The sequence below is a fragment of the Zeus faber genome, assembly GCF_960531495.2.
Source record: "Zeus faber genome assembly, chromosome: 9".
NCBI classification, from domain to species: Eukaryota; Metazoa; Chordata; class Actinopteri; order Zeiformes; family Zeidae; genus Zeus; species Zeus faber.
The window spans coordinates 17959584-17974583 of NC_137197.1; the positions used below are offsets into that span (position 1 = coordinate 17959584).

At 46.6% G+C, this 15000-nt stretch overlaps 1 protein-coding gene across 1 annotated transcript in view; it reads right to left on the reverse strand.

Moving 5' to 3' along the window:
• The window catches only part of LOC307235316 (uncharacterized protein), a 40764-nt gene that overhangs the window by 14264 nt on the left and 11500 nt on the right, over positions 1-15000 (reverse strand). The window contains exon 3 of the mRNA XM_080007351.1: positions 3275-3332. Coding sequence (XP_079863477.1) covers positions 3275-3332 — 58 coding nt within the window. The remainder of the gene's footprint in view (positions 1-3274; positions 3333-15000) is intronic.

Consider the following 15000-nt stretch of genomic DNA (forward strand, 5'->3'; position numbering starts at 1 on the left):
GCAGAAAGATTCCCAGATACCATAGAAAGGGAAGCCTTGTTGGAAGCTAGTGAGTGGTGGCAAGAGGGAGGGAATATGGTGTTTTGTGTGTCCATGTGTATATGTGTGTATGTGTGTGAGCGAGAGGGATGGTGAGGGAGAGAGAGAGAGAGAGAGAGAGAGAGAGAGAGAGAGAGAGAGGGAGCAACACAGAGGGAAACAGAGCGAAAAAGGAAGGGAGGCAGCTAATAGCACACACATAACAAACCATCAGATGGAGAGATGAGATCACCATTGTTTGACACAAAAGAACAAAAACAGGGGGCATATAGTGGCTATAGAGTGCGTGTGTGTGTGTGTGTGCATGTGTGTGTGTGTGCGTGTGTGTGTGTGTGTGTGTGTGTGTGTGTGTGTGTGCCCGCGCGCAATAGTGCACGCTAGGAACGAGTGTGCGCGAGTGTGACCGTGTGATTTGCGAGTGTGTCATTGCTTGTGCATGTGTGCGGTAAAGAGGAATGATGGATGAAAGAGGAGTGGACAGAACAACACCTCCCTCCGCCTCCATCTCCCTCTGTCCACCATCCCAACTCCAACTCTGAGAGAACTTTGTTGCTGCTGGCTGCTGCTTCAAACTTGTAAAAACTACTGCGGTTCATCGTGGGTTTTTCTTTTTTTTTTTGTGGGTTCGTGGCCCAGACGAGCCATCGGGACGGTTTCATCATCACCAAATACCACGTCGCTCCGTCAGAAACATAGACTAGAGGGTGATAAAAGTGAAGGGGAGTTTGTTAAAATCCCTTTCACCGCAGCAGGGAAGGTGTTTAAATGAGTCGAACTCCTGCTCTAATGTTGTTAGATGGTTTGAAGGAGAGAGAAGGACTTTGCACAAGGAGAGCAAAGAAGAAAGACCAAAAAGGCGGGGGTGAATGAGAGAGAGAGTGAAAAGGAAAGGGAGGGATGGAGGGGGCTGAATAGAGGTGCAGTGGAATGGAAGCAGCAACAGTGGTAATCAGGAGAGCTACCAGCACAGAGCTGCCTTTCAAACCCAGCTCCACGGGACGGCAAACATACAGACGAGCGGACGTCCACACTGATCCCGTCGCTGCCGTAGAGGCCGTAGTGGGAGGACTCGAATCCCCCCTGGCCTGGGGGCGATCATCCCCACCCCACCCTCCCACCCACCCGCCCACCCTCCCACTACTCAGTATTAGCTGTGAAGTGTTCGCCCTTGACAGTGGCTGAGAAATCACTGCAGGAAATGCCTCCCCCTTTTGTCCCCAGGACACTGGATCACCAGGACCCTCAAATCAATAGACCTTTGGAGATCAATAGATGAGGGGGATAGCATGACCGTGCATGGCAGTGTCTCAAGTAGCTGGGTAATTTGTGGGGTGGTTAAAGGAAATTAGATTTTCTATTATAAGGCCGGTGCAGATTGCACCGAAGATATTGTAGATTTTTTTTTTCGATTCGGCTGCAAACTTCGAGCTGATACTGAGGAATTAGGCTCGCCTCTCGCCTTAAAATATTACATTTTACATTAATTTTCTCTAGCAAGAAGAACGCAGAGTAGAAGCCTTGAATTGCTGTTAAACCCACAACATCTCATTTATAGACTAACAGGCGTGACAAATAGGGTACAAGCAGAGAAAGTGGAAAGAAGAAGTTGAAAAGACAGAGGGCGGATTGAACCTACTGCTGTCGCCTACATATTGAGTAGATGAGGGAAATGCTCTGCTCGCATACACTAGCCAGTGCAATTGAAAGAAAGTGAAGGTCACAGATATTCAAAGCAACTCTCATCATATTTTCCCCTCCCAATTTCCAAGGACTCTGTGACGGTTATGAACGGTATATTCTACGTCGGTAATCCTTTCTGATTAAGCGTAGGTCCAGGTAAGTCCATTCAGACCGCCGGGGGACGGCTGTGTTTGAGTTGAGCTGAGCTGCCAGCCCAGAGGAGAGGCTTTGGGCTCAATGTAAAGACTGTGACAGGGGCTCAGAGAGGACACACAGGTAACGCAAACAAAATGGAAGGGAACCTTGCTGGAGGGCAGAGGGAAGGAGAGATAGCCGAGGGAAGGGGGTTGAAGGGGGAGGAGGAGCTCCGGTTTGGTTCCCAGGTTCTCATTATCGCTCCCCTCATCTTTTGGACGCAACCGCCGTCCTTTCGTGGCTGGAAGGGGAGGGGGGGGGGGGGGAAGTCCGGGAGAGGTAGGGACTGATAGGATGAAAGAGAAGACTGGGGAACGACTGGAATGAGGAAGGTACAGAAGCATCTGTGAGTGAGTGTGTGTGTGTGTGTGTGTGTGTGTGTGTGTGTGTGTGTGTGTGTCTGTGTGTGTGTGTGTGTGTGTGTGTGTGTGTGTGTGTGTGTGTGTGTGTGTGTGTGTGTGTGTGTGTGTGTGTGTGTGTGTGTGTGTGTGTGTGTGTGCGTGCGTGCGCGGTGTGTGTTTTATCTTGTTGTTAGTCTTGTCAGAATGCAGCTCACATTCAGACATGGAGCTTTTCCTGATTATGGTGAGGAGAAAAAAACCCAAGAAAACAAGCAGGAAATTAAAGGGTCGGGAAAGGAGACCTTCTAACCTTGTACTTCATGCGTGCGGACACATGCACACACACACGCACACGCACACACACACACAAACAGACAGACACACACACACACACACACACACACACGCACGCACGCACGCACGCACATGCATGCACGCAGGTGGAGTCTCCCTCACAAAGTTCTCCGATGCAGAGGCTGCTTATTCCAAACAATAACAAGTGGTTAACTGTGCTGTGGTGGACTGTGAGAACGAGGCAGGCGACGTGGGGCCAGGAAGGAAGAGCAGAATCAGAGCTGGACGACTCAGAATCTTCCACACTGTGGGAAAATGTGGGAATTTCATGCTTGAAGGGAAAGCCTCCCTCCACCCTCCACCCTCCCTCTCTCTCTCTCTCTCTCTCTCTCTCTCTCTCTCTAATAAAACAGTGGTTCTTACAGGGTTCTTTATAAGGATTTGGGTTATTGGGCGGTGGGTTGATAAATTTGGACCAAAAAAACCCTCCTGGTCCGGGGGGGGGGCGGGGTCTGATTATTACATAATGGTCTACAACAGCAATTCATGAGAAACATAAAACAGGTGTCCAAACAAAAAATGCAAGGAAATTAGTCTTTGAAGAACCGAAAATGGTTCTTCACCAAAGAATCCTCTTTGGTTCCAGTCGACGCCTTTATATTCATATGCGTATACTGTAGCAGCGTGCATGCACAGAGACACGCAAACTCAAAACCAATAATTACCTGATTCTGAGGTGTCATTGTCGTGGTCCAGAGCCTCCAACACCAGAGAGAAGGACTTCTGTGAGCGAAGCAGAAGGAAAACACAGTTAAACAGTCATTTGATGTATTCGGGAAATAAACCCGCGCGACATAGAAAAATGACATTTATTAAAAATCCAAAAAGTGCAGCGAGTAAAGAGTAAAAGTAACCATTGATTAACCACTGAAGCAGCCATTGTGCCTTTCTTTTTCGTGTTTACGCTGTAGCCCCAGACGCGAAACAGAAAAGCATCAAAAGTAATTCACCGCCCGCCCAAGCGGAGGCTGTGGTTGTGTGCTGATTCAAGAAAACGCAGCCAGCGGCTCTGCAGGAGGAAGTGAGGAGAAGCAGTACGTCACTGTGTCATGGGAGGGCATCCAAAGCCCCGTCGGCCAAAGCAACAGAACCCTCTGGGCAAGGCCCGGCGCTCCAGTGTGCCCTCTCATAAATACGTCGAGACCTGCAGGAAGCCCTTTAATATATATATTTCTTACATCTATCTGTTGCATATTGAGGTATTATCTTAGGGCTGCAGCCTCGGAGAGTAGCATGGGATTAGAACATCCTCAAAGAGCGACTTTCGAAATCCCACACTCGATGGAGATAAAAGGGGACAGCTGTTTCCTTCCCCTTTTTTCACTTTTTATCTCATTCAGAACAACAATGAATAATTCAAACCGGCACCCTCCTTTACAACTGTTTCTTTCTTTCTTTCTGCTCAACCTCCCTTCATCACTGCCTCCGTAAAACACACCAGCAACTGTCATGCAAATCATTGTGCATTGTGGGTAACGCTCTCCTAAAGGGCTGCATGGATGTGTGGTCACGTCTCTGCTCCGAGAGGGAAGAGTGGGTGTTTGGGGGGATGGGGAGGGTGATAGGGAAGGCAGCAGAGATGGAGGGTGGAGCGAGGACGAGTGGAAGGTGAGCGAGGTGTCGAGGAGGACAGAAGGAGGATGATGTTCCATCAAAATGGAGGGAGGAGGATAAGACAGGCGAGGAAAGATGATGGTGTTTTGTTTGCAAAAGAAAGGGTGAAAGTCTGCAGGAAAAGCCGAATAGGGAATGTGGTATAAGTATACAAGTAGTACAAGCAGAGTGGAATGGCGTGGGAGGGGTTTGCGAGTGTGAGGTGACAGCGGTAATAACACGGTGTGGGAGTGAGGGAGCGAGAGTGGGGCAGAAGGTGTCGTTTCGGAGGCACAATTGGACCGAGAAAGGGCACGAAAAGTGATGAGGTGGATGGTGGAAAATTGCCGCGCAGGTAAAAAAAAAAAGAAAAAGAGACAGAGGTCAGACAGAGCTGCCGTATAAAAATGGCAAGCCCAAAAGGGGGAAACGTTTAAAAGTGAGGACAAAGGAAAGAAAGAAAAGGTGAGAGGAAAGAGGTGAGAGGCGGCAGAACACACACGCACACGCGCGCGCGCGCACACACACACACACACACACACACACACATACACTTTACGATAAGAGTACTAAGGAGGACCAAGTAGATGCTGACGGAGAACTCACTGTGATTCTTTGAACATTCAGTAAGCCAGATAAATGGCACACCAGCCACCCTGACGGATCAAACAGCAGAAGTTCTCAATCTTAAATTCTTCCCAGGACAATTGGTAAGCTGACGCATTTCGCTTCCCCCCCGAAAACATCTCAACTTCATTTTACTCCACATCCCCGCTACTCCGCAGCAGAGCGGCGAGGGAGAAGGGGGGCGAATGCGAGCGCGGACCACCTTGGTCCAGCGCGACCTGCCGGAGCTCCGGCCAAGTTCCAGATAGGATGTGATGCGCTCGCAAAACGCACACACAGCATTACCTCACCGCTGGCGCGCTCCCAGACCTCTTACCCTTATCCTCTTTTTCATCATCCCTCCCTCTATCTCTCGTCCCCCCTTTCCGGCCCTCCTCCGTCCTCCCCCTCCTACCGCCCCGTAGCCTCTGTGACGGAGAGGCGGGAGGCGGTCAACGCCTGCGGGAAGTCTGGGAAGTCTTGTTTTGTTCTCTCCCCGCCAACCTCTCTCGATCTTCCTCTCGCTCTCTCTCTCTCTCTGTTTCGAAATGATGTGAACAACCAGGTAAGTAGTCAAAGGAAAATTGCGACCCCACCCACCGGGCTTTTTTTTTTCGGTCGTCGGGAGTCGACCCGAGCGATTGGCGTCAGAATCGACTCTCTCAATACTGGATCAGTTGAAAAATTCTGCCAATCGCTCGGGCTGACTCGCAATGATGTATATAATAACCGTTTTTTCCAAACACTGTAAGTGAATGCTTAGAAGAAAAAAAAGCTTTTGTAACTATGGCTTAAACAAAGGCACCAAAATTACACACCAATAACAAAACAACACATTTTCTGTTTTGCAGTTCTGCAACACACTTCTTGCAGAACACTCCACACTCTTTTTTACATAGGACACTTTGTTTCGAAAATGAAATCTCTTGCAGTCATTGGGAAAACAGTTCTATTCAAAATGCAAAACAAACCCGAAATTAGTAACACCCACACACCCACATGAAAACAGTTATACACTAACTGAACCCCAATCAGTCTGAGCCTTGGCCCTACAAAAAGGCCCCGGGTGAGCTCACCTCTTTTGTGAGAACTTTGCAAACAAGGAGGCGAGAGAGCGAGAGGAAGAGGAAGAGGAAGAGAGAGAGGAGAGGAGGAGGAGGAGGAGGAGGAGGAGGAGGAGGAGGAGGAGGAGGAGGACAAGGACAAGGACAAGCAAAAGTACAAGAACAAGGACAAGAACAAAGAAGGGGACCAGGCAATAGACGGAAACATATCTCCCACGACATTAGGGCCACTTTGGTGGACCATGTCATAAATCATGACCCGACGGTGAGGGAGGCGGAGAGTCCAGCCCATCCTGAGTGGCTACATGGTAGCATCCATAATATGGACATTCAGACTGGAGAACAGGAACCTCTTCAACTTTCTGCACCAGACAGTACCTATACAAAAGTTGCACAAGATTCTGCGTCACAGTACAATACATTGTGGCCCTGCCACAATGTATTGTCCTGCTAGGTCTATGCTCCTAAGTGAACCAAGGAAATAGATATAGTGCTGTGAAGTCCATGTAATACAGGCCCAGACAGAAGGCGGGATCCATAGACCATCCACCCCATCCGTTAATATCCCTTACAATACTATTTTTGTTTTACCATTGCACTGTCATTTTATTATAATATTTTTGTTTCCCTGAGTTACAGAAACATATTGTATGCATTAATAATTCTACTTTTCTTTTGTGTTGTTGTAAAAAAAAAAAAAAAAAGAAACTGTATATATTTATTTCTGAAGCCTTTCTACTTTTTTTCCCATTGAAATTTGAGTAGAGGGGCTGCACTGGAACAATCTTTCACAGAAGCCCATATGAGAAAATTTGGAAATATACAAAGTGCTCAAGACAGCAGTGTTTTGTATAAAGTACATCAGTGTGTTGTTGCCGCTTTGAAAGAGTAATTCAACCCGTGCGTGTGTGTATCATTTAGTCATAGACGTAGTTGACATTTAGACAACATAGAAGTCAGATGTTTATCTCTGAGTGTTATGTCTTGCTTGGCTTGTGTGTAATTTTGACACAATGAGCCACATTCCACGTCAGGTGTGTAAGCAATCGTAAAAAACCCCCAAAACGGACGATGTAGCAGGAGAGGTGTTTTTACGGAGGCCTGCCAAACAAGTCATTGCTGCAAATTTGATCATCGTAACACAAGGGTTTGTTTGTGAAAAAGATGAAAGCAATCACCCAAGCCTTCCTGGAAATGTTTTGTTGCAAATGTTCATATTGCTCCGTAAAGTTCACATCCACACACAGATACACACGCACGCATACACACATACACACACACGCACACACACACACACACACACACACACACACACACACACACACACACACACACACACACACACACACACACACACACACACGCACGCACGCACACACTGTATCTATGTCTTTCCTAAATGTCTGTTGTTCTTTGCCAGGACCAATTTAAAGAGGCTGGTTGCTATTAGAAGTCAAGCCAGAGTGAGTAACCAGATCGGTTGCTGAGGATCAAACAATGCAGATGTAGAAGGAAGCTCGAAAAGTAAACAGCGAAAAAGCAGAGGCTGATAAGATCACGTTCCACAGGGAAGTGATATTTTTACCTCTTTCTAGCAGAAATAACATGACAGCGATAACTGTGCAATTTGCGGCGATAATTGCTCAAGTGATGACAGACAGCAGGGTGACGACGAGGGAAAGGAGTGTGTGTGTGTGTGTGTGTGTGTGTGTGTGTGTGTGTGTGTGTGTGTGTGTGTGTGTGTGTGTGTGTGTGTGTGTGTGCGCGCGAGTGCATGTATCGATGTTTGAACTGAGCATTCTGGAATTGAGACGATTAATGATAAGAATTAGCGATCCCATTTGGATATCCAGTGTTTCCCACACATAAACTATTAATGGAGTATGGTTAATGGATAAAGTATATTTGGCTAACCCATTTTTTTATTTATTTTTTTACCCGTCTGAGAGAACGACGCCACCCTCGATCGATTTAATAGTGGACAATCTGCCCTCACCCTACCCCTCCCGTAACTGTTTGTTCTGCTATTACGAGAAGGGTCTACTGCCCACTGCAAGGTCGTAGCAATCGTGCATGCAAACAGAGAGAGAGAGAGAGAGAGACAGAGAGAGAGAGCGGGAGAGCAAGAGACGTTCTCTGGTATTAGGTCAGAAGACACGGAACAGAAAGCGGAAACTACGCTGCGTCGGCCGCTACAAAGCTCAAGAGTGTGTTCAGTTCAACTCGACCATTGCGCAACATGCAGAAATGTTGTCCTGGCTTAATATAAGGAAGTTTATCATTTGTTTTCTCTTCTGGCTATGGCAGTTAGGTTAGACTACTCATTTTTCATGCATTGACTCAGCAGATATGAGTATTTAAATATATTTTAAGAGAACACGGCATGAGCGGGGGCGGTTCCAGGCATGGGCGCGGGGGCAGCAATGTCCCACCAAATGCTCCGACTGCTCCGACTGAGTGCACTTTTTTTTTTATTATTATAAGTCATGATGTTATTGACCACACATGGAGGGGGGATTCCTTTAGATCGTGGGCATCCGTGTTTGCGCTTTCTATTTTGCACCTTTTTGGCGGAAACAGCTGGTTTCCCTCATTATGAGAATTATTACAATGATTTAAATGTATATTTAATGCAACACAGACAATTAATACTATTATACAATTATACAACCCAGAATCGCGATTGTGGCGCCGCCCCTGCGCGAGCGCCTTCGTGTCGATTACACACATTTTAGTATTTTTTCGAGCTTATTGTGCATAATCTCCGGATGCGCTGCAATGACATTTCGCTGCATTTAACATATGCATTCATTCATATTCATTCATTCACGTTCATACATATTATGTATGAACGTGTGTATACGTATGTGACAAACAAACCTCTTAAATCTTGAATCTTGAATCTTATCTATTCCACCAGTTGTGATTCCATCCTCGGTAAAGGCTGCTTCCAGTGCTCTCTGGTTCAGGTGGATTAGAAAGCTCTCCAAGTTTGTGGCGGGCGGAGAGACAGCAGGAAATTATGCTGCGTTCCAGGGGAACCTTGGAAAACTAATTAGTGTCGGTAAGTCCCCGCGTTAACTTGACACACAGAGTAGTTCAAAACGACATTATACATGTCAAAATGAATGATAATCTATACAGAGGGGACATTGTCCACCATTAACGGTGCCGCCACCGTGTTGCCGTGACGCCAGGTCTGTTATCTTGGTAAGCTCGGGCGTGAGCGATCAGCTCAAAATGACAAAGGAAGTCCTTTGTCATTTCTGATAAATGTTCCTTGAAACAAATTATGTCATCGTTCTCCATCCTTTGGAGACAGGCATTCCATCCCATAAGACTGTCGTTAGAATATTAAGATGGGTATACAGTCAGTAACTGAGTAAATTGCAACTTCCCAGAGAAAGGGTTTGCATCACTCTCCTCCTTGCATTTCTTCCATGCTGTTATTACGCAACTAGGTTAAATGAAGCACCGGAACATAAACGGAAGATGGAGCTGCGTCATTATTTGAAACAAGGACAACAAGTTGGACAAGTCGACTCGGACACCTATTAGGCATCAATATAAAAAACCATGAAGTTTAAATGTAAAGGAAGGAGGTCGAGTCAGATGAGACCCACACCGAGACGCAATAACTACAGAGGCATTAACATGGAGCCCTGGGGGCCCCCAGCGACCAACTGAGGAGGAACGGACATGAGAGCCCCATGCCACAGGCTGGTTCCAGACAGATAACGAGGTAAAGGGTTTATCAGAGGACCATATACACTAGGAACCCTAAAGGTTAAAGACCAAACATCTAATACAATTTGGCTTACAAGAGGATATTGCCTTTCAACTCCCGGAGACATAATCATACACTCAAATGTGTAACGCATGTTCCGCTCTGAGCTAAATAAGCAGCTGCTTGCTGGAGAGTCATCACAGATTGTCCTTTCTCTTAATGTTTTGCAGTAGGTTAGAATTCACTATGCATATACTCAGTAGTTTAAAGTAAGTGACTACAATGCTATTAAAATCCAGGCCATGTAGCCATGTACAATTTTATTATAATCATTTGCAATGATTTCTTGAAATACTTTGGCACAAGTTTGAGTTTTTAAGAGTCATGTGATGAGTTAATATTTGGTCTATTCATGTGTCTAATATAATAATTATGAATAACTAAAATAAAAAAAATTGTAATACTAAGTTTCAAAAAGCAGTGTTGAGGTCTAGCATACGGTGGTTTGGGTATTTTGAAAATCTTGCACACAATGAGATTGTGTTCGACACGTATTTAAAACGCTGATGTGAGCAGTTGCGTCAGTTAAAAGGAAGATTTTCCCACTCAACTTTAGCTGTTTTATAAATGTATTTTGTCGCACAGCTTTTTCCCCACATTTATTCAAAATGTTCTAATAAGTCACACCTCTCGGGCCACAATGTGGATAGCAGTAGTTAGTTAGTTAGATGCGGAACCACACCTCCGGCCGGATGTTTCATGCGCTGTTGTGAGCGGTACTACCAGACTGGACCTGGCAAGCAGCGGGAAAAAAAAACCTTTGCCAAAACAAGACATCAAACAACAAGAAATACAGACAGCGGGTGGCGGTTGGGGGTGAGCCGTCTGGTTGTCTGGTTCCGTGCCTGAGCTTCCAGTCCGTCACTAGTCTAAGTACGGTATCATGAGGGATTAGAACCGCAAGATCAGACCGTGATTATTCAAACCGCGACAGACCGTTTGGGCAGCGGAACAAATTGTAATAAATGAAGGTATAAAATACTCTTTACTTCTTTTTCCATCTGCAAAAGCTCAGGTTTTCACCCCTATTACGGCCCTGTCTCTATCTCTGAGGGCATCTCTCCTTCTCTCTCTCTCTTTTTAGCTTGTGTCGGTTATTCACTTCGGCGCTACCTTTTTCGCTGTATCCCTGCTCGTGCCCCCTCTCTTTTCCTCCCTCCATCTCTTTCTCTCTCAGACATGGGCAGGGTAGGATATCCCGGCAAAGCCAGGCTGTACAAACACAGCTCTACGACAGGAAAGACTCCCAGGCATGAGAGAGGAATTTCCCTTCAGAGCTCACACTCTAATACATACTCACACACACACACACACACACACACACACACACACGCACGCAAGCGCACACACACACACACACACACACACACACACACACACACACACACACACACACACACACACACACACACACAGGCCAGACACCCCGATACATACAAATACACAAAGACACACGCACACACACAAATAGGTCAAAAAGCCTGATAACCCCCACACACACACACACACACACACACACACACACACACACACACACACACACACACACACACACACACACACACACACACAAAGACTCAGACGGTCTGACATTCAGATGAAATACATATACATGTCCAGACCTGACGATAATGAACATTCTTATACAGTTCGCAAACAAAATCTGCCACGAATCAGTACTGGGCATGTATAAGGCAGTGAGCACATTCAAATGATAGGTATTTAATATTAGACAAATCTGGTCATTCTGACAGGGTGAGAGTGGTTACAGACCTTCATTTAGTTGTTCTGCTGCCGTGATATAATGCCAAGCTGCCAGTGTCCAACCTCTATTTGTATAAACTTATATACACCGATCAGCCACAACATTAAAACCACTGACAGTCAAGTTAATAACATTGCTCGTCTCATTCCAATGGCACCTGTCAAGGGGCGGGACATTTTAGGCAGCAAGTGAACAGTCAGTTCTTGAAGTTGATGTACTGGAAGCGGGAAAAATGAGCAAGCGTAAGGATCTGAGTGACTTTGAGAAGGGCCAAATTGTGATGGCTAGACGACTGCGTCAGAGCATCTCCAAAACGGCAGGTCTTGTGGGGTGTGGGGTCTTGTGGTAGTGGTTAGTACCCACCAAAAGTGATCAAAGGAAGGACAACCGGTGAACCGGCAACAGGGTCATGGCCGCCCAAGGATCATTGACGTGCGTGGGGAGTGAAGGCTAGCCCGTCTGGTCCGATCCCACAGTAGAGCTACTGTAGCAAAAATTGCTGAAAAAGTTAATGCCGCTATGATAGAAAGGTGTCAGAACACACAGTGCATCACAGCTTGCTGCGTGTGGGGCTGCGTAGCCAGACTGGTCAGAGTGTCCATGCTGACCTCCGTCCACCGCCGATATACCTACAATGGGCACGTGAGCAACAGAACTGGACTGTGGATGAGCCGTTCAAAAGCAATCGGCTCATTCGTGAACGACCCAACACAACAGTAGAAGCGGCGTGGAGCACAGGCATCACGGATACTCCACGTGATGCCTGTGTCTATTGCAGGGTTATTTGACCGGTACCGGGTGGTACCTTTCCCACTGATGACAAAAGCCGGATGTTAGCCGGTGTCAACGGGTTCATGGCGCAGTGGGAAAGGGGCACAACAGGACTTAAAGGATCTGCTGCTAACGTCTTGCCGCCAGAGACCACAGGACACCTTCAGAGGTCTTGCGGAGTCCACGCCTCCGCGGGTCAGAGCCGAGGGGGAGCTACACGATATTCGTGGTTATGAGTGGTGGTTTTAATGTTGTGGCTGATCTGCGTATGAACAAAAACTGGTTTTGCCAGATCCTAAATTACACTACAAAACAAACAGTGTTTAAGAGATTAAACAAAACGCCGCAAGCCTCTATGCATATACACTTGTCAGCGAGATAATAATAACATTGTAAGCCAGATGAGGTGGAAAATAATCAACGAATAACCCTGTGGTTTTAATAAAAAGGAAGGAGAAAGCTAAAATGACGATTTTATTCAAAAAGGATTTGTGGGACTTTGAATAATAATTATGTCGAGAATGCTACTATTCCATTACCTCGATATGAAAACATTCACCCTAAGTATAAGTGGGCTCGTAATTACAGACAATTTTCTTCCTATAAACCAACAAAGCAACACTATCCTTAATGGGAATTCTCACAACGCAAACACACAGACGCCCACGCCCACACACACACACCCCCCCCCACACACAGACACGCACGCACGCACGCACGCACACGCGCGCACACACACACACACACACACACACACACACACACACACACACACACAGGGACATGCATAGAAACATTAAAACTGTTGTCATGACAGCAGCTCTGCCTAAACTGGAAAGCTTGGATGACACATCACCTGAACTACAAATGAGTAGTGCTGGTAACCACAGTAACAATGCTACTACGGAGCCAGCAGCCACAGCCCCTCTGTCTTTACATTTCCAGAACACGTGCATTCCTATGGCAACATGGGATCTTAAAGCTAAAAGCCAAACGCGGTATCCATCGGATTTTCCCGTTATTTTTGATTTAATTCGGCCTCTCGCTCCACTCAGAATCGCATAATTGGACTGCGGTCGCCACCGGCCGCCGAGGGTCCCTGAGATCCGCTGTCGGCGGCGGCTTCAAAATCAGCGCGGTTCTCCTGTTTGTCGATGATGGCGGCCCACTTCAGGGAAACAAAGGAAATGCAACATTTCGGGAGGAGGGAGGAGGAGAGAGGAAAAACAAGGCAGGGCACTGCGGTGGCAAATGTGTGAATTTTAAAGGGTAGCAGAAAGAAACGCTACCGCCCCAACTGTCTCTGCCCTCAGGCATTCACACAGGGACAAACACACACACACACACGCACACATACACACACACATACATACTGTATACGAGAAAGGGAGAAAGACACGCAGCTAGACGTTTTGGGTGGACCCATCAAGCCCATCCTGTCAGTGTGACCCCGACCCTATAATTACATCTCTCTGTTCTCACAGTCTCCCTCTTTTTTTCCCCCCCTGTTTCATTCTGGACATGATTAGTGTCAGACTTTACCTCCCTGTTCCTCCCTCGCTCATTTTTTCATTTTCCATCCCTTGTCAGAGCCCTCTCTCCCCTCCGCCTGTCTCCCCTCGCCCGTCCGTTCCGTGAGTCAGTCACATTCCTGGAGGGTTAATTGGCTTAAACCTAACTATGTTATTCCAGGCTACTTCAAACGCTGGGGACCAACAGGACCGTCGTGGCGTGGACCCCCACCGCCGACCCCGCCCCCGTCCGAATCCCGTCCTGTGTCCGGGGTCAGCTCGCGGTACGCCCGCCTCCCGCCGGCGCACCGAGGCCGTCTGCTCCACCTGTGCCCCACTATGGCTTCATCTACCGCCCTCCCCACTCATTAAAATACCATTCCCACCAACTTTCCATACAAAGGTCTCCCTAAATCCCAGCATTCCCTGTTTTCATTATCCCCTTCAAATTACCTCAATTCAAAGAAGTTGAAATGGAATATTTTAAATATTCTTTATACAGTATATGAATGCATGAGCATGAGCAAACGGTGGTGTATTTACTGTAGAAGAACATTGTGAACAGATTACAGATGTATCTCACAGATGGAGCTGCTATCACATTCCCCCATGAGGGGTTTATTTTTTATTTTTTTAATGTTTGCTCCATGTTCTAACGCTCGACATATTTGTTTTATCTGACGGAAAAAGTGATCGCTGTATGTTGCGCATGAGGTCAGGAAGTGTTGACGTTGATGATGGGAACAGGGACTTTTCTAAGAACTTTGGTATGGGGTTTCACGGAGCCGTTTTTTTGCTCGAACCCAGACAAAGCGTGAGCGCAATTTAGTTTCGCTGTGAGCAAAATAAAATGGGTATTTATTTTCCAGGCACCCGTGCCTTTTTCATAACATCATTATCTTTTTTTTTTTTTCTTCTGGATGTTTGCACCCAGAGACCAGGTCTGGCAGAACCTGTGAGGTAGATTTAAGTGATTTCTTTATTCTTAATTATTATTATTATTTTTTCTTTAGTTGAAGAAAGCAAGGCCAGATTGTCTGCAAATAGGAGATGTTTGAGTCCGAGATATTAAAGATGGCGGCGGAGTGTTCTCGCGGTATGGCCCGATTGATTTACATAGAATACATGCAGAACGGAGCTGGACGCGAAGCCCCGCACCTTGTCCTCATCCAGGCCGCTGTTCACGAAAAATTCCCTGACAGTTGTTTGGATCATATCTGTCCCCACTTACGTAAATTATATAATGAGACCTCGTTTCCAGGCGTCTGGAACAGCACCAAGGGTTAAAATTCAA